Below are 27,314 nucleotides of genomic sequence, written 5' to 3' on the forward strand. Positions count from 1 at the left end.
GAATTATCATTATTTTCCAAACATAAAACTATGAAATTGCTATAACTAGAGGTTAACATGTTCTGTCAACATTCATCTTTACTTCAGAATATTCAAACTGCTGTCACAAAAAGTTTGCAGGGGTGAAAATCAGTGAGGAAGATCGAACAGTCCCACCAGGTGCTATGAAGTTTGAGTGTGAATGGCAAAGCAGACATTATACAGACACAGAGGCAGCAGAATGACATAGTTGAAGTCATTATATGTGGACCAAAGGAGCACAATCACAGCAGCAATTATGGTCAGCCTTAAAAATGACAGCAATTTACGTCTATGTCTGCGCACTGGTGTGCTGTAAAGACACTGTTTGTGAGAAACACAAGTTTCATGTTTCAACTTTAACTTCTGTGTTAACATCCATTGTTATTTGCATCCTTGTCCCTAATAAAGCCACGTAAATGTGAGGCTGCATGACAGCACATTAAAATTACAGATCTTTTCTTTTGCCCGTGAAGTACAGGGACTATTGGTTTAAGGAATAAATAAAATAGAGGAAAAAAAATACACACACACACACACATATTACATATAAATGTACACACACGTTTTTTTATACACATATATATATATATATATATATATATATATATATATATATATATATACACACACACACACACACACACACACATATATATACACAAACATACATACATAAACACGCCCCCACACACACACCCTACACTAGCTCCACCAGTTTGTCACAAAAATTCCAGTTCTCATGTATGTGAATTGTATGATCTTTGTAATCTTACATAGCTCATGTAACTTAAATCGTGCGTATGTTGTCTCCGACCCAAGACCATTGGTCTCCGTGATTCTGAGGGTATGGATAGTCTGCCAAAATGCAGGGTGATGGACATCACAGTGCTTATCAGCAACGTCCACGAGGCATGGAGTCCACTCCTGACCGTTCCCCCTTGGAAAAGACAAGAAAAATACAAGTATTACAAGTATTCTCCTGGGTAAAGTACAACTTGAATACACACTGACATAACAAAAATGCTCAAAAAGTGGCCACCATAAGCATTCTGCTGATAATACATTAATAGCTGTTCAAATATTTGCTTTACAGACTGTGGATTGTTGCAACTCCAAGATAATAGTGCTTAATTTGAAAAAAAAAGGGAATCGAATTGTTTAAATGAAGCTTTCTCCTTCCAAATAAGAGGATGACAGAACAGTGTGAGTAATCGTTGTGGTTCAAATTTTCCGTACCATATGTCATGTAAGAGGATGGACAGCAGAGTAAACAGGAGAAGCAAAGAAGGAGTATCTAGGTCTCTCAACAAAGTACATGTAAATCATAACTCCACAGCACACATACAGTACTACATTTAGTGTGTTATAGTGTTTCAGTTGCAGTCACAGGCTTTTACCTGAAGGAGGCATTATACTTGGCTGGCAGGAAGGTCTTAACAGATTCTGCCCAAGAGCAGCGAACAAGTGTGTGATTGGGAACTCGACAGGAAATGCTCAGCAGCCCAGGGGGATCTAGAACGGGAGTCAGAGAAAGTTCACACAAGGGGCATGTCATTTTTTTTAATAGACGTAACATTTTACAAGTCATTTTGTCCTCGAGTATGCAACTTATTGAGGCTTGGTGTCCCTGTCCCGAACTAAACTGTCACTTCAATGGAGACTTAGAAAATATTATAAAAAAACATATTTTTATTATCTGTCCCCTAAAAGGAAGCCCACTTAGGGAGCAACTTCCTGTTAGAGACAGTCAAAGGAAGTGGAGGTCTTTGTCTATGTGGCAGCCGATAAGAAATTTTTCCTCTGAGGACCAGTAGCTTTCTGGTTATCACTGCCTAAATGAGGAGCAAGAGAGAAACGCAGTGGAAAATATGTTGAGGCAAAGTCACGAGATAGATGAGATTAAGCGGGAGAGAGACAGAAACATATTTTATGCTGAGTTAAAAAGGTATAAACAGAGATATTGGATTGGTGTCTGAATTTGGGGACTAAGTCACCAAAGATGTAGACTTGGTGATTGTCCCCCAGACACCATTGTTAAAGACCCAACGTAGTTCACAATAATGAAGTCATTAATATGAAGGTCTCTTGGTCTTGTCTTAAACAACATAGTAACCCTGTAATGTGTGGAAAACTGATGATACACATTTCCAGTTCGAGGGAAATTCATTTCATGAAGATGTAACTACCTTACCAGAAATAAATGTATATAAAAAAAATCTCTTCAGAATTTGAAATCGTCCTTACATGCACCTTTGGCTTGTGTAGGTAAAACGAATGTCAAAAGGAATGATGCGTGTACAAAATTTCATGAGGGCTCACCAAAAGGACCCACTCCATAAATGGCCAAGTCTTGAAGAATAATGCAGCAGCCTCACAGAAAAAAATAGTGCCTTGCACCTCTGGAGTCCCTGCACCATTCAGTGCTCGGGCCTTAAATACGTGCTGCGAACCCTGACAAGTCACAACAACACTTACGGCCCAGTCTGAGCTTGACAGAGTGAAGGAGGAGCCCCTGGTTGTCATAGCAGCTGTAGTTGCCCTGGGCTGAGTGGTCGGCATGCAGCAGGACTAAGGATCCATCTGATGTCACTTGGTGCCGTGGCAACACTGAACTGTGGTTGAGATGCCACACCACGGGTATCCTGCAGGGATACATGTTACGACTTCAATCACAAACACGTACACCTGCTTCACTCAAGAGCCGAATTAGAAGTAAAGGGAAATGGGAAAAAATCCACATGTCACAACTGGTATTCAAATGATAAAGCCGCCATTATTCTATATTCGCCATCAAGCCCAAATCATTTACTAAAACAGCAAGAATCCATTGCCCTGCATTAGTGCTGCATTCACCTGCTTCAGTCTTAAGTTATGCATCATTATCACTTTGTTAATTTTGGAGGGTTTGGAGAATGTTTGTGGCATAGAAGAGAACGTGTATAAATGGCTGCGGTAACAAGGGCCTATTATGGGGTATCTACCCTTAGCAAAAAAGACAGTATCTGTTAGTAAGATCAAAGTATTTAATTGTTGACAACATGTTTCAATTGTATGTATAATCTCTTTTAATGATTGGTCTATAAAGATCTTTAGTTGAAGTGCACTTTTCCTTTTCAATCGTCAAGTGTTCCTGTTTTTTGACAAATATCTTTTGAAGTTTCCTCTCTCTTCATAGGAACATTTATTCTTTTTTGTGTGTGTTTAGGAATGTTTGAAGCCATGTTATTTTGCAAACATACAAGAACACTGATTTGTCAGTAATGTCACAATAAGTTAAAGGTTTTTGCCTTGGTTCAGGATTTCCCGAAATTGTCAAAAATGATTCATCTAGTATCAAAACAATAACTAAGCACCTTCGTTGACATGTTCTGTGGGTTTACAGCTTAACTGGTTTTACAGAGTCACTGCAGATTCCTTTTCACACTGAATGACCAGTATGACAGTGCTGGAAATTTCTTGTCTTAATAAATAAACACACAAGTAGATAATCCACAGGAAATCCTTTTCTGTTCTTACCTAATTTGTGATTTCCCACAAGCCAGCGTCACATTTGACTCCAAGCGCCCATATTGCACGCCTGATACTGAAAACACAGACATCAAATGAAATATTAAAGCACAATGTTGTTGTCTGGCTCGAAGGATCTGCACAGTGACATGCTATGTGTCTGTAGCGTCGGCAGTCATGTGATTTAAGCACCGCCATTTCCAGCAGAGTCAACAGTTTCACAATAACATGACCATACAAGGTTTGGGGGTCCTGCAGAGAGACACCAGGCTGAGGACACTTTTGAACAGAGTGTAAAACTGCTATGTACACTGTCTTTTGTTTTCTTTGAAAGTTTGTCAGTAAGGAAATTACCTAGTACCAGCAAATCCACTTTGAGATGAATTAAATAATAGACAGAGGTTGAGGAGACAAGAAAAACAAGGGCAAGATTGTTATCTATTGAGCAATGCTAATGATATTAACAGTTTAAAAAATGTCCATTCAATAGATAGTGAAAATACAAGTGCTGTTGCCTCTGCCTTCACAAGCCTATATTGGCATCATGCCATCCAATATATTTGTGCTGCTTATTGTGACTGCTACAAACAGCAGGTCCAGTTGGTCAAAATAATCCTACCGAGTGCATGAAGCAATACGTTCTTGGTTCTAGGATAGCAAGTTTCAGTTCTGCTCTGGAAACAGTTTTCCTGGCTGGAAGCTGGTTCTTCTGAGGTTGAAACATCAGTTTGTTATGAAGCATCTACAAATTTGGGTCTTGAAAGACCTTGGTGGAGAAAACTGCGTATCAACACAAAAACATATCAGTGTGAGGTTGTAAAAGTTTAATGTACTTTGGGCGTATTGGGTTAATTACCTCACCTAAAGTTGTGTTTTCATTGCTTTTTTCATTACACAAAAACAATGAGGCTGATTTTCCTTAAACTTGGTGGATGGGTGCAGCACAGGCCAAGGAAGAGCTCATTCAATGTTGGGGCAGATCTGTTTAACATAGTGAAAATTTATTTTTTTTTACATTGGGTTTGGCTGACTTCACCTGGACGGTGGTACCAAGCTAGAAATTGCTTGTTCTAAAAATGCTCACAGAACATTGCGTGTAACGTTCTGGTAATGTTTTCAGGGGGACATTTCTAATTTGATCCCAGAATTTATTTTTTTTTAAGTTGGAAAACACACTCTAAATCATTTTTAAAACAGTTATTGAAAGTAGTTTTAACAGATTATGAATCAAACATTCAACAATGTCCCCAAAACATCCTCAGAATATTGCAGTTAAAACTGCCTTTGAAAACCTTCAACCATGTAGGAAAATTGTAGGAAATGATTTAACATCCTTAAAATGTTCTTTAAATGTATTAACATTATCTTTAACATCATTAAAACTTCAGGCTAATGTTAGCCAAAGTTGTGGGAATATCCCCTGCTTGCTGTGTGTACGCTAAGAGCATTCACCATCACTGTTTGCTCCTGCACTGACTTTACAAAGACTAACTAAAAAAAGTGACTGGGGTGTTTTTGATTTTGGAACAAGACACACACCTCAGGCAGAGCTGGGACAAATTCTTAACCACCATGAAATGTCTTGCACACTGGCCTCTGTGCACTCGGTCTTGCAATGTGGGTTGGGGAGAAGAATTGGGCACAGCATGTAAGTTTATTCTGCCCCAAATCACTGAGAATATTTTCATTCTCGCCCATAGTGGCATCCAACGGAGCAGATTGTTTCAATTTAATCTGCTGATTTATTTTAATGCGTGATTACAGAACTTTGCTTGTGATGCACGTCACTACAGAGCTCATGCTGAAAAACAACCAGAACACTTAGAGACAGTCCACTTAGTCTCCATACATTTTACAAACTTTCTGTTCAAAACTGACTGTTTAATAAATTGTGGCTATTCTACAATTAAAGGCATTATGTCCTACAGACCATACTGACTTTGGGCTCACAAAGCCAAATCATTGTTTATGGTAGATGTGCACGATGACCCACTGTTAGCTCACATTTTTACAGTTTGATAATTAAAAGCAAGTCTTCTCAAAATTTAATTTAAGAAAGGGCTGACAGATTGATGTAGCTTTAGTAAATAGAGCTGTATCTGTAACTTGGAGAATCAGATAAATTATTAAAAATTGGGAAGGTAATGTAGATTTGAAACAGAAATAAGTGTAGTGTATACCTGAATAAATATTTGTGGTGACTCTAGTAATTTGCCAAGTGGATACTTTATCTGCAGTATGTGAGTCTATGTGTGTGCGTGCATGTTTAGTTTGGCTCAGTAATATGAAAGCTGGCATTTATCGTGGATCTGGAGTGGAAAAACATTTTACTGCAAGTCGCAGGGCCAAGCACACACCTTCATTAATTCTAAACCACAGAGAAACTCCCTGCTGGCCTCGTCTCCCTTGGTAGCAAACTATACGTCCTGCATTTCTATTTAACCTCGTAAAAAATGAAGAAGAAGAATACGTTTCATTCCTGTTTTGTGGTTGTGTTGGTACAACCTCAAGCCTTTGTTATAATTGAGTATCAGTCTGATACAAGATGATGGAACAAACCAGTAGAAGAAGCAGATGCATATGAAACAGTGGCGTTAAGCCGAATATTTATTTTGGGCTTTGCTATTGCACTAACCTTATATGCCCTTCAGGGACCGACTAATTTATTCTATATTAAAATTCTACACATATTCAAGTTGAAGGTTCTACAAAAGGTCTTTGTAACACTTGGAAGTTATTGACAACTAAAGCTAAATTTGCTGGCCTTGCACTGTTATTTTAGTGGCCACACAAAATGAAACAGCTGAGGAAAAGAGGACCAAAGTGCTCCGCAAGGATTTTGTGGTTATAGCTATATATCATATCTTTCATTTGGAGACCAATACACACAAAAAGAACAATGAAACCTATTGAGACATTCAAAAAATGAAGTAAGATGATGGATGTTGGTTTATTTTTTGTGGTGTGCCTCTGGAAAACAACTGATCAAATTCAACACAAAGCACAGTTAATGTATTTGTGGTGCCAAGACAGCTGCTATCAATGTGACACTGTAAACAAAGCTATGTAGCTAATAGTGAGATGCTAAATTCTGCACAATCAGTCATGTCAACAGTAATTAACTGTGCGATGAATTGTATTTTTTATTCTACAGTTCTACTGGACGACTGTAATGTTTGGTTGATTTGTATTTGCAGATTTGTCTGCACAACTGTGCTGAAGCTACATGAATGGTTTTAGGGGTCTGCTATGTCTCTACCCAGGAAGTGCAGAAAAAAGGCGCTGATAGCTAAACCTGGCACTGTATGTGTAGCATGAATATGAGTTAAGTGAGCTGTGGAACAAGTATACATCAAAAAGAAAGCTTTTTTCCCAAAAGGAGCCCTGCAGACCAAGTAATGAGGCTTGCAAGTTTTGCTAGGCATGATCATCTTAACAAATTAACACCACTTTTGTAATTTTTGAAGCATAGCTGAAATACTTAGAAGTACAAAGTAAATGTTATGCAGTGAATGAACTACACCCTGGACATGTGACATCAACACTGCCACAACTAGCTTCTTCTTTTGGCATGACTGTAATTGCTTTAGGCGCTTATCATGACAATTTCTTTATTTTTCTGATTAATGAACAACTCTAAATTAATTAGTACTGTATTCACAGTTGTTTTTATTCAAGAGAACTGAATATTAAAGTATATAAGGATAGTGTAAACCTTGGTTAAATGCATATTCTAGTCCTCAAGTCCTCTAGTCCTTATTTCAAGCATTCGCTCCAAAATCTCACTGACTTTGAGACGAGGGAACCGAATGTTTAACAATTCAAATTCACTTGCAGATTCAAGACTCATTCCCACTCTATTGTCAGGATAAACTTTTGTTGTTAAATCATAAAATCTACATAAAAAATGACATGATAACACCCTGGACATTACCCTTTTAAGTTTAATATTCAAAGGGTTTATATGTATTCACAACAGCTACTTTGATGGATATTGGTTCGAGCAAGATTGTTATATGATTCCAACTTAACTCATTGAGGATAAAAATTCTGCGTTATCACCTCAAAAAAAATGTTGTGTCTCATTCAAATTGAATTGTGACACATTATTTTCAATTAGCACGGGGACTTTAACCATGTTATTTGAAAATAACAATTGACCTCCCTATTTGTTTCTGAAACGATGATAAATTGGGGATGAATTTGCATCCAAGCATGCAAATGGACTGGCGTACTAAACCCCCCAAAAACAACAACAAAACAAAACCCCCAAAACAAAAACATCTTTGTTTGGTACAGATCCTTGGAAAAAAATCAATTTAAAGTATGACTAATGACACAAGAATGATTCCTTCCAAAACTATGACTCATATGGCTGGTGCAATATCAGTCAAAGTAATCACAATTGTATGTTTTCTGCACAATGATTAAGCCCTATGACAATCTTTCCTTTTCTTGTACAGTTACACAGACACAGACACACACACACACACACACACACACACACACACACACACACACACACACACACACACACACACACACACACACACACACACACACACAGGAACATTGCTACATATTGAGGACTAGAATATGCATTTACCCAACAGAGTGAGGACATTTTAGCCGGTCCTCACATCTTCAAAGGGCCGTTTGAGGGTCAAGACTTGGTTTTAGGGTCGAGGTTAGAATCAGGTTCTGGTTAGGTTTAGGGTCTAGGTTAGGGTCAGGCAGTCAGTTGAGATGGTTAAGTTTAGGGTGAGGGGCTGGGGAATGTATTACATCAATGAAAGTCCTCAAAAAGATATAAGTACAAGGAGGGGTGTGTGTGTGTGTGTGTGTGTGTGTGTGTGTGTGTGTGTGTGTGTGTGTGTGCGCACGCGCGTGCGTACATGTATTACCTGGGGGTTTGGTGCAATGCAAAGACTTGGCTACTTTGAATGTGTGTATTCATGTTTTATTGGCAGTGCAGTACATTATTCCCCCAAACCCGCAGCGTTCCACTCGTATCTGATTCTGCCTCTGGCAACAGGACCCAGGTATGTGCACATGAATACACACACACACACACACACACACACACACACACACACACACACACACACACACACACAAAACCACACACATGTGTGTTTAACGTCCCCACATACACAAACATAGATTCACTTTTGCACACAGCATGGTGGCACGTTTCTCCTCACACTGAGATCAGATGGCAGGGTGGACGCAAAAATTGCAAGTTGAATGAAACTTAGTACTTTCCAAACAATGAAAAAGGGGCTCTGGAGCTGCAGCAGGGTAAAATTAATGGGGAAGAAAAACTTTGACAGCTTTACCCACAGGCCTCAAGGCCAGTTTTTTGGGGTTTTTTTTATTGTTGAGGTGATTAATTTAGCTGACTTGGCTGAGATAATAGACAGAGGGAGACAGACATTAATAGGCAGGAGTAGTCTTTGTAAGAAAGAGTACTCAGTGTCTTTATGCCAAAAAGTTCCCTGAAGAGATGGGTAAGGGGGTAAAGGATTAAAAAAAAAAGAATTCTGTGGAACAGTAATCAAAACAAAAAACAAGAGTTTCAATTCGGTTATAGAAAAAACAAACGAATTTCCACATCCAAAATTGGGCAGAAAAGAGAACCATCAAATGAGCAACACTGTTTAAAAGAAAAAAGCTCAAGGGTTTGCTAGATGGAATGTGTGAAGGTTTTATGATGTGTGGTTAAAAAAAAAAGAAAAAGTGCTCTATAACCTATTATTTCACTGGCAATGTTGGATATATATATACATATATATATATATATATATATATATATATATATATATACATATACATATATATATATATACATATATATATACATATACATATATACATATACATATATACATATACATATATACATATATATATATATATATATATATATATATATATATATATATATATATATATATATATATATATATATATTTCTTCTCTTTTCTGCTGCTCCTTCAGAACCCATAGGGGCTTTGAGTCAAGATAAGTCAGCATCTGAAATAGTTGAAAAAGACATCCATGCCTGAACCTTCACTGAATGTGCGTGTGTGTGTGTGTGTGTGTGTGTGTGTGTGTGTGTGTGTGTGTGTGTGTGTGTGTGTGAATGAATGTGTGCGTGTAGACGTTTTACCTTCATCGGTCCAAATCTGAGCACAGCTGAGACACAGTGACCAAGATAAAAACCAGATGACTGTCAGACACACAGGACTGGACAAAAGACCTGGCATCTAGAAAGACAGAGTTGGGAAAGGAGAAAGTCTGAGTTATTTTGAAGCTTGAACATCAGCAGGAGCCACAAAAATCATCATTATCATCATTATTTGGATTTCATTTCGTAAATACTAATGGAAAGAAAAATGCTTGGGAAAATAGCCTGAATTTCTTCTTTCTTTGGTGAATTTCCCATCTAAAGCAACTACATGTTGCTTTGGTAATAACCAGTAATTACACAAAAAGCTGAGTAGTGGCTGCTTCTTCTTTGCTATTGTACATCATGTGACATTGAGAACTACAAAGTCAATAAACAATAGTTGGGACAACTGGTAGTTTCACGATCTCATAAGTGGAGAATGAGTCCATCGCAAAAAATTAAAAACACATTTCCCAAAAAAAAAAGGAAGAGAGAAACTATGTCAGAAATGATCTTTTGTTTCCACTGGCTTCATCTTTTCCCAGAAACTCTAAAGGCTTTAGTTCAACTTGTGCTGAGCAGTTCCAATTTCCAGTAGTGTGTTGACAACCAATCACATTTCATAGAAAACGTGAAAAAAAGAACTCAATAGTGTAAATATTGAAGTGTATTATTGAACTATGGTTGAATGGTGCTATCACGGTTCAGTAAACTGGCACTAGAGCTGGGGGATGACTACTTTATATGTTTTACAAAATTGCAATGATAATAACTGACTGATTGGTTAAATTTGCAGGTCAAGACAGCGTAAGCATTGGTTTATTAGAATGCAATGATTTTTTATTATTTGCCAAACACTTCCTTTTAGAAGTTCCATATTCTATGTGATCTCCAATGCATTTGAAAAACTTGTCCATCTGTATATTTTCATATTTGCCTCAAGTATGGTAAAAAAGTTTTGCCTTTAATTTCAGAGGGGCTGTGTGCTAGCGGAAACAAGCTAACAGGCTGTCAGATTGGAAACAGGCTATTGCTATCAGTGCAGCTATCTCTGTCGAGATCCACGAACATATTTCACACAACTAGCTGGCAAAAAAACAACAACCCAGCTAATCGGGTGGCCTTTACGCACATTTGTAAAGAAATGCATTTTCTTGTGTTGAACACTGGGGGGCTTAATCCGAATATCATTTGGAATTACGAAAAATCTAAGTGGAAACAGCATAAGACAGTTATTCGCAGAGCGCCCTTGTAAGGTTTAGAAAAGCTTTCTGAATCTGAATTAATTTACTGTTGTTAAAAGAGATCAATACAAGACAGAGAGTGATGATGCACCAGGAAAATGCTGCCCTACATCTGATGTTCCTGAAACTCAATTTTCAAGTCAGATATCAGACAAATATAAACACTGAAACTGTAAAGAAGCATGGGGTCTGCTGTCTACCTACAGATGATTTTCAAATTCTACTCTTACTAAGCTGTGCCTGACTTATGCCAACTTGACTCTCGTGTGTTTCTCTGCCATAAAACAAGAAATCTTTGTCAGCATTCCCATCGTTCATCAACTGTGGATCAAACCAACGTCAAACATGATACGTGTATTGCCGTGGAACCTAAGAAGCGTCATGTTGAGTTCTGGTGCAGTTTGGGCACATGATATGTCTGATATTACAGACTTTGTGAAACAGCACTCAATGAGCTGCTCCACTTTGTGAAGAGGAACCAACTGACACCAGCATGGAGAGAAAGCAGAGATGAGGTGGAACACAAGTCAGAGAAAAGTGCCCTAAAACTGGAAGTGCTGAGCTGCATTGTTAAGGGAAGATTACACTCATAGCCCAAAATGTGTGTTTTTCTCATGCTCTGAAACTCTGGTGATTGTGAAGCAACATAAACAGAAAGGCACTGACCTTTGGAGCAAACATACAAACTGAGCGGCGAGATATGAGTCAGAGAAGGGTGTTATTTAGTCCTACAGGCCAACCCCCAGAAAAAGATGACAAGATATTCCTAGCAGAGATACAGATTAACCTATATGACAATATGACGAGAACAGTGTAATGCAGTGCTAGATAGATATGACCCACAAGTGCCTTAATCTATTTGAAAGAATGTCATAATCAATTCTGCAAAAGAAGCACATGAACTGAGCACATGCCCGCCACAGCGTTCATTTAAAGGTCATTAGTGACATTGAGAGGGGCTGCCTCAGTTTTGTGATGTTGACGAAAACCAGATTAATATTCCTACAAATTGCCATTGTTCTCACAGCTTTGATACTTTTTTCCTCAAGGAACTTGGAGATAATAAAGGCAAGTTATAAAACTGATGATTATCAGTGATGGTAGGATCAAGCTTTTTTTTTTTTTTGAGAACTGGCTGGGCACAAGCAGTTTTAAAATAATCCAGGACATAACCAGGAGGCAAAATGAGAAGCTAACGGGGCCCCATGGATTTCACAACTTCAAAAGAAAAATTCTAGTCTGAAATGTGTCAGACCAATGAAGGATCAGGGACATGATCGCTAGGAGTTCAGCAAGAAAACTGAACTAGAAAAGCAGGATTTGAGGAGATATCAAGTCTAAGCAAATCTACCTTTCCAGAAAAGTGAGGTAAAAATGTCTCAGTCAGCAACGCAATCAGGAGAGGCACACAGAGGCTGGCTGGGTTCAACAACTGGCTCACACAGTCTGGGCTTGTGCCAAAGGGCTGAGATAAGTGCTGAAAAGATGCCTGCTCTGGCCTCAGTCTGGATGTATAATAGCTCTTTCAAAGTAATGAGGTGGACCTGGATACCTGACTATTTTCATCTATGTTCAGCTAGTCTACATTTCCTTTCACTGTCATGGAATTATGTGGAAGCGATGCTCCTGATAATTTTACCCTGAGGGGACATTTAACAGACTGTTTTAAAGCACTTCGCTTATTCTATCAGCTAAAATGTGCCCTCCTGCAGATTAAAGCTAGACTCAGAAGGACAGAATCAGGCATCAGACACTTGCGTGTGTCTGTGTTGATGAAGAAACAAACAAAAGCTCTTGCGAACATGATGAGACAAATGATTTGTTTAATACACCTAATGTCTCACAGAGCTGGCTGAGACATACTGAGGAAAATATCAACACATTTCATCTCTAGATCATTCTCTAGATAGAGAGAAAAAGATGAGCAAACCTCTGTAAAAATCAGTTTGGCATGTATTTCCTTTTCAAACAGGATGTTACTAAAGGTTAGGTCATACGGCTGTGATCATCAGAAGAAAACTAAGACTCATCTTTTTCAAGCTTGAGTCAAAAACCAGGACAGGAACAAATATAAAAAAGCTGGTGGACCACAACAACATAAAAAGAACAATCCCCTGACATTTTTTTTTAACAGTTTCTGCAACTAAATAAATATGCATTGAGTTTGTTTGTTTTTTTATGTGCAGCCTCAGGTCCACTTGTCACTTGAAGAGATGTAAAAGTGGTTCAAATTGTAACGAGATTTTCACTGTAGTTGTGAAAATTACTTTTTTTTGGGGGGTGGGGGTTTACATAATTATTATTCTCAGTTACAATGACTCAAAAAACTAATGTCATTTTTGCTTGTTGATATTAAACAAATGCATTATTATTGAGACCCAAAGATGTTCTTTGGAATATAATTAGGTGTAAAAAGTAAAAGGAGATATTCATGTACCGGTCCGATTCTACTTTTATCCTGATACAGTAAAAATACACGGTATGATGATCGTCAATGTTGATACCAAAGAAGACCTTAAAAATGGAATACCACAACAAGTATACATGTGGGGGGAAAAAAACCTGACCACCGGTCAAATACTTGTAAAATATGCAAGGTGCTGGGAGATTAGATTCCCTCACCAGATCCCCAAAACTGAGGGTCATATATTGGCTGACTGGTAAAATGTGAACATTCATGAACTACAATTGTTTGGTCAAAATACACAGCTGCAGTGAAGCTACAAGGTCATTTAACGGAACCACTGTCATTGTCCCAGTAAACAAGAATCAAGGAATTATAGATCTAGTGATGGGATTATGCCTGCACCCAGGTTTGGTAGGAGGCCCTATGCCGCTTATGTCTAGTTGTAACCACACTTTTCTTCAGGTTGACCTTTTCTGTCAAATATCAAAACAAAGTAACCAGTGCCAAGCAGTGTCCTTGTCAAACAGTGGACTTAAATTATAACACTATCAAACCACAACTCCAGAGACTAGGCTGGGCAAAAGGGAAAAATATCATATCCTGAATTTTCTTATAGCCGTATCGCAATCTCAATTCTGTCACAATTCTACATTTTCGATGGCCAATCAATGTTGATATTCTCCTGAAGATACTGAAGTCCTGAGGGCAAAAACATCCTGATCTTTGGATGCGGAATCAGACATGGCAGCCAAAACCGTGCTTTGTACGAATACTCTGAGCTCATGTATAGCACGATTCTACACACCGTTATGTTATGAACACAGACATGACACCATCAAAATTTAGAACGTTTCTAGAGCTTCTTTTTTTCTAGAGTTTTGTCGGATTAACCTAATGAGTCAACTTTTTCAAACATCATAGATTTAGATATGGTTTTAAACGGGACTTCATTTGATCACATCACACCAAATATCAGGTAGTGTCTGGGCCAGACCTCCACCACTTGAAAAACAGACAAGAATGCAGAAAAATACTAAGAATGGACAGGAGATGAAAGAGACAGGAAAGGAGCATGCCATAAAAGTATCAATACTCCTGATTAAATTACATGAATGTAATAGTGAAGCTGAACTCACGCCTGGAAAGTCAAGTAGCCAACAGCAATCATACATGTGATGCTTAAAAAACTGTAATATTCTGTACACTAGTCATCATCCTACTCCCCCTTTGAGTTCTTCAGTGCCATGTTTCTATAGAAACAGAGCAAGATGTGATCTGATCGTTAAATAATACTTTGATGAAGTCACGGAGAACATGTAAGAGCCCACTGCTTTCATCTGCATAGGAACTGGATTTCTTTCAATGTCAGTTTCACAAAGAGCACAAGTGCAAAACACAAGATGAGGTAGGAGGTGTGAGGATTCCTGTGACAGGACCTTGCCTGGCACAATAGTTTTAGTTTTTCATGAATTGAGGTCTTAAATCTTACAAGCAAAAACAAAACACTTAAGGTAAAAAGAAGTAAAAGTGGACAAGCACATCACGTGTTGGATGAGTTTATCAAAGGCTCATTGTTATAAAAATGTAGCCAATACCAATTTAACCAGGAAAGGCCACGTGAAGCAAAGGGATGAAAAAAAACAAACAGTGCAGACATCTAATTTGTCACCAACCATCATTAGGGCAACAGTAGAGGAAAACCAAAATGAGGATTACTCCGGAGACAGACTGCAGTGCGGATGCAGCTCTTGGCGTCTCTATGAGCGCAAGGCCACCCTGCTAAAAAGATCATCTGTTTGTTTAAATCATCAAATTAATGTTAAACCGCTGTGAAGCTGCCAGAGTCTTAGCAGTAGCCACAAATTGTTGGTGTGGTACATTTAAGACACAGATAACTGTACGCTTATGAGTGAAATAATAAGAATGATGATATGTGACATTCATGTGAGTCAAACAGGATAAGGACTTTTGACTTCAGCAAACATATGAGTATCAAATGAGAGACGCATGCTGAGAGAAAAGACCTCCCCGCCAATGGAAATCCACAATTGAAACCATTATATATGTGCGTGCCATTTCCAAAACTATCCTGCTCCTAGCTTTTTTAAAGGAAGGAAAATGAGATGGTTTTGCAGATCATCACTGAGTGAGGGGCAGCAAACATCTGTGTTCTATAAAGGCTTTCAAACACCAGACTATTGTTTTTTTTTAATGTAAATCTACATATGGAGATTGGCAGGTTACACAACTGTTCACCACGAGGACTAGGAAGATACCCTCATTTACGATTAGATACTATCAAGACTTGGGTACCCATTCAGTTCGTATCGAGATTCTTTTGCCTTGCAGTTCTAGAATAATTTTGACTTTATATTATAATTTATTGTGATTTTGGTATGCTTTTTGATACAAGTTGAATCATCCACTGAATCAGTCCAGAAGTTGTTTAAATGTTAGACCACAAAGAAAAATTCACTTGGCACAAATGTGAGCCCTCTGATCGTCTCTGAGCTGTACACTAGATCAGAAACATATCACTTTTTGAGGAAAAACAACAGAACTTTTTAGTTGTTATTGCTGTTACTGAAGGTGCTAAAAAAAAAAAATGAGTTGATGAAGCAACTGAATGGATATGGCTTCATTTTAGTCTTGATATGGGAATGGAAAAAATTTATTTAATGAGATTTAAGAGGAGTCACCCACACCCAGTTATAGCCACACCTGTAAGCCACCATGCAGTAATAAGCCTACACAAACACAGTCACATTTAAATTGATTTGAAGTTCTACTGCTTTGTTTTATTTTAAGAAATAACTAAAGCCAATTTTTAATCATCTCTAGACCTTTTTTTTTTTGGGACCCCAACTTTAGGACACCCTGCTGAAAAGAATGGATTTCTATCAGTACTTAAGATTACCAGAAAAGGCAAATGGTTAAACTTCTACAAAACAGAGAAATAACATGATATCATATACACATTAAATTATCTTTGTCCTTTATTAGTCCATAAATAAGCTTTGAGAAAGCAGGCTTTTGATTTATTCTTATCATTTCTTGCTTTTCTCAGTTATTTGTTCAGCTGCATCTTCTACAGTTCCCTATACTAACTCAGTCTGGTTCTTAAATAAATAACTAAGAAAAAGTATGATGGCCTATTTATCATCACACAACTGGTCAGTTGAATTCATCTTGGACTGGCTGTCAAAACACACGTTAGCCTCTTCTGAGAACCATATGTATGCAGAACACTGAAGGCTACAAATCAGTAGATGGATGATGTATTTCATCACCTCCTTTCCAAGTGAAATGTTGCTGCCAGAAACAAATGAAGGAAACTGTGCAGCTCAGTCTAACAGTTTCTCACAAAAAAAAAAAACCTTCCATGAAAATGTACTGAAACTTCTTGAATACTTTATAAAACTCTATTTCCATTGGCGTCGTATGATCTCGCACAGCAGTGTTACATTCACCACTCAGACACTGTAATTTCACACAGCACACTCAGCAAATTCAAATCCTCCTTCACTTGCTTACTTACATTCCTCCTCCTCTACCCATCTATGCCTTCCTTCATGTACTCTTAAGCCTCTTTCAATTCTGGACATTTTGTACCTGCAACCCAGCTGGTACACTGGCAACTAAAACGTTTACACACACAAACTGAGCGTCAGTGAGAATTCGCTGAGATGACGCTGACAGGTGTGAACTGGATTCGCATAATAATTTTGCAACAGCCTCAACCACGATGGAAATTATGAGCATGGCAAAACAACTACCTATCAACCAGTGGTTGCAGTTTGTTATGTTCCATTTTGCTTATGTTCCTTCTGCTTGTTCCCGTTGTTGTTTTGGCGAGTTCCAAATTTATGCAGCGATCAAAACTGTCACAAAAGTTTATTCTTGTCAGCTTGTCAGTGCAGCATTGGAAACCGGTGTTCCAGAAAACGCCCGCTCCATCTGGCAAGCGCCCACTGTCTTGCAGCTGAAAATGCTGATATTCCACAGTACTTGTTTGAGCATTTCATCAACCAAAAAATGTGGGAGTTAATGGGAATTAAAGTGTTACCGAATTAATGTGTTCCTGTACTAAAATGGCATTCTTCTATCAGCTGCACAGATTATTAGCATCTTGCATTCTACTGCAGTGCTTTTCAAGCAATGCACTCTATGCATCGCAAATAGCATAAAATTTTCATTTCGTTTATTTATGTCTGCATATCAAAAGGTAAATATCATTAACATAAATTAATTCTAAATTTCCTGTTAAACCTGGTAAATCCCATAAATTATTTCATATATTTCTGTTTAATAAAGTTTCTGGGAATCTACTTAGCAGGCGTTCAACTGCAATGCCATGATTGAACATCATTTTAACTTCTGTTACAATGATTAGGCATTTTCTAGAAATTGCTCATACAGCAGTAAATACCTGTTGATAAAGGGGTTAAGAGAATATCGCTTCAGATGGTTTGTGCTTTTACCCACCATCCTCTGCCTTTGTTTTTTGCACTCTTCCCCCACTTCACTCCATCTTATAATCACTCTTTGGCAACTATTTCCAGCCCTCTCATGCTAGAACATCCAAGGTTCAGTAAACATATTAGTGTCATCATTTACAAAGGCTTACCATCTCCAGATCAGAATATGCAGGCTGAATCTCCCTGCCTTCCAGCTCCTTTGGTTCATTTTCTATGATTTTTTTTAAATTTTATCAATTCCCTTTTACTGTCCCCTCTCTACCCCCCCCCCCCCCCCGCCTCCCTGACGGTGTTTAACTGTCCAGGCACAGATTGTTTTCATCACATCTGCCAGACAGTACAAGGTCCAGTAAACATATTTATACAGAGGCTCCTAATGCTCTGTCCCTGGCGCGTGGGAACAATGGCGTTCCCTGAAAGACAAGAACTAATCTGCTCTCTCAGGTCTAAGCAACATGTTCCTGAGCATAATGTCAGTTGAGTGTGTGTGTGTGTGTGTGTGTGTGTGTGTGTGTGTGCGCGCGCGTGCGTGTGTGTTTGGCTTTCATTAAAAAAAGATAAAATGTAGTACCCATCTCTACCAAATGTTTGTGTTTTATGATGATATTTGGAGGGGGGAAAAAATAATAAAATTTAACTGTTTACTTTTGGCTCCAAAAAGTCAAATCAAAGGTTTGAATGTTTTCTGTTGGAGCAGCAGTGCTACTCCTCTGGGCTGACCTATCACAGACAACCATTTGGACCAAGTACAAAAAAATAACAAGAGAGCTTTTCTTTCATCTCTGTTGTGTAGGCTTTTATCTGATATCCCCAGAAGGTAGATTTAAAAAAAAAATGCTGTGGAGAATTCCTGTCTTAATAAATATGTTTAAACAAAAAAAAAGAAAAAAGTTTGGAATTATTATTGCATCATATTCCCCAGTGAAATGATGGATTTTCTTTTTTGGTTCACAGATGAAAAACTAGTATTGTACCTGATTACATCTCCATTCTCCACTGAAACTTCTTGACTGATTACATTTTTCTGTCTTTTACCAAAATATAATTACAGTGTCTGATAATTATTACCTCCACCTGTTTAGCAAATTAACTCAAAAGTTATAGATACATTTTGATTAAATTCTTGAAATTCTTTGTTTTTAAATGTGGCCAAAAATGTTCACATAATGAGGTTAAAAGTATCTAAAGTAATCCCATTAGCACAAACTCAAGCTTCAGTCTACTTAACCTTGTTGTTGCTAGGCAGCGAGTCAGTCGTGTGGATCTAATTCCAGAGTAGTTCTAAACGTTGGCAACAGATGCACAGTGGAGACTGAATCATCTGTTAAACAGCCAAGACTTGATATTCACAGTTGATGAGAGGCTCAACAAGAGTGACTGTGTGACTCATTTATGTGATGACTTAAAGATGATATGCACAAACCTACAATACTACCATACAGTGTACTTTAACATTTTGAAATAAGGGTCTCCCTTACCGACAACCACGCATCTAGTCTACCTCAATATTTTACGAACAAGAGTCTCATACTCCTCCTAGGTTACTAAAATAAGCACTATGACAAAGCCACCATTGAACAAATTAGCGGCTACTTGATGCACTGCTTGTTATGGATGACCTCTCCGTGTTCAATATTGTGAATGTTAATCTACAATCTGTCGTTATTTTTCGTTCCATTGTATTCATTTCATCCAACTATTCATTTGTCTGTTCTCACCTGTCTGTCAGGCTTTCTGCAGTTCTTTGTGACTCTGTGAATAGCAGACCAGGAGCCACTTAAAGCTTCTCAAATTTCAACATGCTTTCTTTCCATAGGCTGTGTCTAATGACAAGCTTATTCTGTGACTCATCCAGAGTCACCTCTCTCTGACACCTCTCCCAGCAAGAAAAATAGACTGCAGCCATGGATATTGTCACCAGGTTGCACATGCACAGAGATGCAAAAACAACAAACTCTAGATTCAAAATGGACCCGACTTTTAATTTATTCTTCACACAACCAGAGAGAGCAATCAAAGCTATTTGTGACACCAAAACATGCTTAAATTCCATGGTGAAAAATATTCCTTCCTAAGCTGACAGTGATAACACGGTGCACTTTAAAAGCTTCGGACAAAAGTCAAACAATAGATGTGCCTAGAGCACTGGGAAACAGAGATTCAAGATCAAGACTGCTGCTGAGAGGCAGGAGGAGGGATGAACTACTTCAAGATTAAATCCAGAGATGAGGGGAAAAAAAGGACTTCATAGTAGGAAGAGTTGTGCACACACTGATGATGAGTAATCCAGGGTAAAAGTGCTCTCTTGTAGCTCTTCCTCTCTGTGGCAGCACAATCCCATATGGTGAGTCACTCACACTCTTGCATGCCACTGCACATTCATTCAGCTTTACAAGGCAAGACAGACAGGAGACAGAAAGATAGAGAACAAGAAAACGAAAGAATGATGGGGGAGGAAAAAAATACTTGGAGACAGGGAGCAAGTTAAAAATGCAAAAGTAAAACAGTAGTTGAAGTCAAGTCTATTCAACCAGATTTGTCAGCTTAACATCATTTGTTGTGTACACACATTGCAAACATACACTCACCATAACAGATTATTGCAGGATGTCCTGTTCTAGGTACAGGTCATTAGGTTATGTCATAAATTAAAAATTAACAAAGACAGATGTTTAATTTAGCTCACTGCCTGCACAATGTGGTCATTATGTGTGTGTATGTATGTGCGTGTATTTGTGTGTCGTTGTGGAAACCGGTGCTCAAGCCTAAGGAAATGATGACAAGTTGCGGGATCGGCTAACCTAAGTAGTACAAGTGCATGTGTATGACAGTGACGGAACACAGTGTGCCTGTGTGTGAGCGAGTGTGTGTGTGTGTGTGTGTGTGTGTGTGTGTGTGTGTGTGTGTGTACACGCGCCCAAGCACTAAACCAACAAGATAGGAAGGTCCAGCCAAGATGTGTGCCATGTTAATGGGGGTGGACTACAATGGCTCCCATGTTTACCCTGGTCGCTAGAGTAACCACCGCACACCCTGTCCATGTGACCTTTCCAAGCGATAACAAGAGTGCTGATGGACAAATGTGTGCGTGTGTGTGTGCATGTTTGTGTTAAATTTCCATATGTGAAGTTCGTCAGTGAAAGCTTTGCTCCCTGTGTGTTTGTCCAAATATTCAATATGTGTGACACTGAGTTTTGTCTCAGTGTGAGTAATAGGTTGGTTCAGCGGAGCAAGTGAGGACATTAGATAAGCAGTGGTGAGAAAAAAAGCTTTCAAATTGGGTAGCATAGATACTGAAGAACAGAAGGAGGACCTGGTCACATTTTTGGCACTGAGCTATGTCCTTTAATTTGTTTTTTTTCCTGCAGATATGTCTGATAATAACAATTCCACAAATGTTGATGAAATATGAATATGAAACATTTACATAAAGCTGCAGCTATTCAATCAAGCCTCTTAATCAAAACAATCGTTTAAATGATTTAGTTTCTAATGTGACACTGATGTTAATGCTCAAGTCATGATCTCAATAAGAGAATTACATATACACTCACAACTGCAAATTCTTCCCTCAAAAATTATTACAAACTACCAGAGACTTTACAGTAATTAGCAGCAGCTGATATAATGCGATGTGATTTTAGCAAACCACAGTAGAGCACAGCAATGAAAGCATCCTTTATTTGAGTCAATTCTGAAAGCTTAAACATGCTGGATCTGATGTGAAGCTGGTCTCCAAAAGAAGACAAGGAAATCTCCAATGAAGTGTGTGCAAGACTAATTGATTTAGCTTGTTTTATTTTTCAGCTGTTTATTACTGTCCTGTTTGGTATGCACTCCTATTAAAAGATAAGAAAGTGTTGTCACAGCGATACCATGCTTGTAAAATTGTTCACCCAGATTTGTAATGATGCTTGGTTCTCTCAAGGATGTTTTTTTAGTCAAGGTTTCAACTCCTGCTCAAACGGATAACTTTCCGAGGCTTATTCTGAACATTCAGATTTATTTCTAATCAAAAGACTTTTTTTTTTTAACTGTTTCAACAATTTATTCTACTTTTTTGTAGTTGACAATTTCTCACCCAGTTTCACAAGAGGACATAAAAAAATATCTTCTGTCCCTGAAGAAGATAAGAGGGAAGCCAGAATGGAACTGGAAACATCATGGCAAGCTTGGGGAGTGTTTTGCCATTCCAGTTGACCAAAGCTCTCTGTCATTCCATTTGTACATAAGAGCATCATTTCAGAAGAGAATGTGATACAATAATCTTTTTATCACAATTATCTTGTTTTCTTATTCATTTAAAGGCAAAAGTTTAACTGAAAAAAATCTTCAATTGCAAGCAGAGCCAACATGGGGAGAATATAGAAAGTCAGGACTTCTGTAAATGCTTCTACCACATACAACATGATACATACAAAATTCCAAAGCCTCCACACACAAGACGTAATGGCTGCCATGTGTGTACAGAGATATGAGATATCCAGCCAATCCACAGACCAAGGCCTTAGTGTGTCAGTACGTGGGTGTATGTGTGAGAAAGAGAGAATATGATTTAAGTAATTACACATTAAGCAATCAGAGAACACTAAACACTTGCGGGCTTGTTATTGAAAGCAGAAGTTTCCATCAAAGTATTACTCCTTTCAAAAGTCAAAAGTGCTTGGCACGAGTATCACAAACCTGTACTGTGCTTTGCGCAAAGAGAGTGTGTGTCTGTGAGAGAGAGAGAGAGAGTGTGTGTGTGTGTGTGTGTGTGTGTGTGCACGTGTGTGTGTGTGTGTGTGTCCTGTGGCAGTATCTTGGCCTAAGCTCTACAACGCTGGAATTTCCTTCGGCTCAGCCGCCAGGGCAAGATGGCTACCATATGCCAGCTATTGACACATGCAAACACACATAAAGAAAGTTCAATGTAGATAGCAATCCTGCTTAGCATACCCATTTAAAACGATGACGCCAACCACACTGCATGATGAAATGCAGGTGAAGACTCTGGCAAACACACACCAGAAGAGAGAAAACAAACGCAAGGTTTCTAATGACTAATTCCAATGAATCAACTTGTGATGATCAATTTTCTAGTAATCAAGCAGCCTAAATTGAGGAATGTAGATTGAGCTTCACCTCAATGTAATAATACATTTCCATATATAACATATGCTGTCGATACATGACTCACAACTTTTGACGGAGTGATTTTAATATTGACTGTGTTTCTGTGTTAATGTTGTCACATCAAACCGTTGAAAAAACCCTCAAACCTTTTAATCTGCATTTGATCACAATTTTGTTGGTTCCACATGGAAATTGAGGTTATATTAGATTGTGTATTTCCACTGCTCACACATGCACAGATTGACTCCTCCCCCAAAGAATAGTGAAATCGTTCAGAGTGAATATCAAAACAGTTTTTCTACTTAAAATGCCCATCTCTATGCTACAAAAACTGAAAGGAGCCAAATCAAAAACCATGACCCTAAAACTGTCATACAAACCAAATTGTGGGTTTTTTGAGCCTTTCCACCCTACACTGTTACACTGTGTGCAAACCAAGAAATGTTATATTAGTCACTTTTTATTCAAAGTTTGAACATCTGTTCGAAGTTAAGGTGAAAACTTCCCATTTGGATTGTAATAACCTGTACTCAGATTATTCAAAAGCATTTGCCAAGTTATCCAGCAGGGGGTGCTTCAAAAACGTAACTATCAACTTGACCTGTGGCATCCTTTTTGATCACAAAACGAAGCTAATGATGTTTTGTTTAGAAAATTGCAGCACAACAGCAAAAAGAACTACCCTAAGTGGACAATCTTGGCGCAAAAGCATTCGAGAAGCAGCGTGTGGAATTTGTCAGGTTGTACGCAGTGGATGGCAAGGTCAGAAAAAAATATACAGCTGTTTGCCAACTTTGTAAAAGGCAGCTGTGAAACTCTTCAACTACAACAAATCTACCCTGCTAGCTTACCACACCACTAAGGCAGCGGATGGCGCAACACAAGTGAGAAGAGCAGCGCTGAATGTACAACCTCATTTGTCTGCATATCATCTGACATACTTGCCAGGGGGTTTGTAAAAGACAGCAAGATTTATAATTTATATATTGTAAAGATATCTATGACACCACATGGGAAAACATCCCAGTGCACTGCGGGTCAGGCAAACATTGTTGGGACAATATTTTTCAGAAAAAATGACACTCCTAAATATACACAGGTATACAATCATGTATGATTTATGAAGAAGTATTGCTCAGATGACAAGCTAAAAATGAAACAACTGATTTATTGTTTGCCAGGAAAAATAACTGACTGAAACTTTGCTTCAATATTGCAGTCATTTATCAAGATGGGAAAATTTTGCCTGTTTCCAGCCTCATAAATACAAAGAGATGCCATCTTGTGTTCTGGGAAATGGTAAAGCAATTTTCTGGCATTTTATGTTAATTGCTACCCTATCAGCAACCAACACCTATTTAGGCAGTAATACATCAGAAAGAAAGTGCAGTTGCATCAGAGTTTACTATCTTTCTAATAAAGTGAGAAACCTTCACATGAATGTGTGCTATTGACTTTCCCCAACAACTGCACATTTAACTGACATCAGAGTTGGCAGGTGTGTTGGTAAATAGCATTTTATTGCCAAATATGAAATTGTTTGGATGGAGGCTCATATTTTGTCTATGGCAATGGACACTGCACTAGTCTTTTCTGATTAAGGACTAGTACTGACTGGTATTTTAAAGGATAAAGTTGCAACTTCATACAGAAGCCAGTATGACACTTACCAAGCCTCTCTGGTACAGAAACAAGGAAGTAAGGGAAGGACCAATCTTTGGCTCAAATGTGATGTTCTCAAGCCAAGACACTTAATTGTGCATCAGCTGTAGCCTTAAAGTTCCGTCCTCTTATTCTAGTGAATAATTAGTGACAGCAGAATTTGGTCATTATCTACACCTGTAAAACTTGTGAGTTTGGAGAAGGAAGCATTGAAGACAAACAAAGACACAACTCTTAAACCCCACCCATCAAGAACAACTTTCAATCCTGAATGCATCAAGGTGTTGGATGTTGACATAAGACCTCTATGCTGGCAGACAGTGCCATAGTAAACACCACCATGTGCTGACACTAGCCAGCCAGAATCTCAGTCTTCAGGCTTCTGTATACACAGCCAGAATGGTAATGAAAAGGGAAGATTTGAAGATGCCCTGGAAGATCAAAAAGACCAGTAAACCACAGAGGATATGTAGCTAAATCTTCTCAGCAAATAGAAAAGTATTTGTAGGGAGGAGAAAACACAGCACAATCACAGTCACAGTTGTTTTGGTCATAACATCTGTCACAGTGTTGCAGTAAAATGTACCATGAAAAAAAGTCACTGATTTACAATTGATTTGATAGCATCTTGTGAATACACCAACATTTTATCTTCATGATCAAGGAACTCTAACCCTTCCCTCTTAAATTATCCAATGGAGTTAGGGATTCCTGGGAATTCACACTAGATGTCCACATAACGTACAAACATCAACTAAAACGATGTCATTACTCTGATCGAAAACGAAAGTTTTTTAAGGGTATTTTTCCAGTGAAATGTCTAGCTCTCATGAGGTCTGTATTTAAAATTACACATGAGCCAAAACATTTTGTTCCAGCTCAGTGGCTTTCAAACTGTCCAGTACAGACCACAAACAGAGTGGTCAAACAGATGGTCTCCAACAGAGCCTCCTCAGCGCTCCAAATTAGTGATGGCAAACCTTCTCACACAAATTTCATGGTGTACTGAACTTTTACTTTGAGGTAAGTTAATTGCACCTTGCTGGCTTTCACATCCCATGAGACACTGTAAGATCCTGGATCTACAAAAGCAGTAACAGATAAGAAAAGCAGGGCTGGCCATTCTGACCACTGAAGTAGACTAATAATCAGTGTTTATTAACATTAATAATCTATTCACAGACAGTATTAAAAGGCATGGACATAATCCATAATGAATACCATTTATTGTTTGTCAGTCCATCATTCTCTTCTCCCTCCTCTTCCTCTATCTCTGCCCCTCTCCTTCCTTCTGTATATCTGTCTTTTTCCATTATCTGTCAACCGGTCAAAGCAGATGGCCGTCCCCATTGAGCCTGGATCTGCTCGACGTTCCTGCCTGTTAAAAGGAAGGATTTTGTTGCTGCTGTTGCAGGATGTGCTTGCTCATAGAAAATTGCTGGGAGTTAATTCATTGAAGCAGTGTGGTACTTGACCTGCTCTATTTGTAAAATGTCATGAGATAACTTTTTGTCTTTTCTTCTTCTTATCTTTGGTGATTTGGCACAGTAAAATAAAATTGAGTTGACTTGACTATTTTTCATAAGAAGGTTTTGTTGGTTTTTTTTGCGAAACTAGAAGTCGCAGGATTAAAAACATAATCTAGATACACGTCATCAAATCACCACACACCTTCAGCATTGCAGCAAACAGAGAAATGGCTAAAGCCAAGGGCTCCGTATGACCGAACCTCGACATCATGGTCTAGATCGCCAGTGAAGGAAAACATCGCAGAGAATGGTTAACAGCCTGCTATGCAGCCTTCTACTGTATAAACAGATGACAAAATGAAAACACATAATGAATCCTCAGGTGCCAAAAACCTTGTAAATTGAAGAAAACTTCTTGAACTGTCAAACTAGCCAACAGGTTGAAACCCATCCTCAGCATGGTGGATGCTAATCTTGCAATTTTTCTTCAGAAACAGCTTCGCGTCAACATGCTGTCTGGTTTGCCTGGGTCATAGACTGTTAATCCATGGCAGGATCCCTGTACCAGTAGAATCAATGCACCAGGGATACAGTGCTTTTCAAGCGCATCTGAACAGCTTTCCAACAAGAAAGTTTGTATCTGCCGACCTGAGATTGTTTATCCATCAGATGTCTACCTGCCTTGGAGTCATAAGCTTGTTGAGGGTGCCATTGTTCTCCCAGAAGAAAAATCATGGCAGTGCTCTAGCTGTAACATATCACTCCAGCATGATCAGTCGATTAACAATCAATTGATTAACATGAAAATCTCTAATTGCAACATTATGTAATGCATTCCAGCAGAGACTTATTTTTACAGTTGCTGATATTATTGCTAATGAGCCAGTGCATGGATATTCCCACAGATACAATGTGTCTCACTTTTTGTGAAAAAAAAAGCTTCGATCTCAAAGGAATTTAAGAATTTTTCTAAGAGAAAATGTAAATGATTTGGGTTTGTCATTGGCACTTAACATTCAAAAGATGCTAGCTACATTAGCTTGGGCCATTCTCACTGCAAATGTCCGGCTGATAGTTCAGAACTGAACCTTGTGCTCTGTCAAGATGACAGGGAGCAGCATCAGGAACACAAAGGTTCTGGCTACATTTATTAACAGGCTCCAGTTTTCTTGTAAATGGACAAAGATAAATAAACCAACTGCAAAAAGGTGACTATGGAAACTTTTCCACAATGAAAAT

General features: G+C 38.4%; 1 protein-coding gene across 1 annotated transcript in view; it reads right to left on the reverse strand.

Moving 5' to 3' along the window:
- The window catches only part of il11ra (interleukin 11 receptor subunit alpha), a 54,227-nt gene that overhangs the window by 6,993 nt on the left and 19,920 nt on the right, over positions 1–27,314 (reverse strand). Inside the window, exons 2-6 of the mRNA XM_086186834.1 lie at positions 9,701–9,797; positions 3,538–3,604; positions 2,497–2,663; positions 1,419–1,533; positions 795–958 (exon numbers count right to left, since the gene is read on the reverse strand). Coding sequence (XP_086042960.1) covers positions 795–958; positions 1,419–1,533; positions 2,497–2,663; positions 3,538–3,604; positions 9,701–9,797 — 610 coding nt within the window. The remainder of the gene's footprint in view (positions 1–794; positions 959–1,418; positions 1,534–2,496; positions 2,664–3,537; positions 3,605–9,700; positions 9,798–27,314) is intronic.

This window comes from Aulostomus chinensis, chromosome 19 (genome assembly GCF_037954235.1).
Source record: "Aulostomus chinensis isolate RoL2024-O1b breed Wild chromosome 19, RoL_Achi_v1.0, whole genome shotgun sequence".
In the NCBI taxonomy this organism is placed as follows: domain Eukaryota; kingdom Metazoa; phylum Chordata; class Actinopteri; order Syngnathiformes; family Aulostomidae; genus Aulostomus; species Aulostomus chinensis.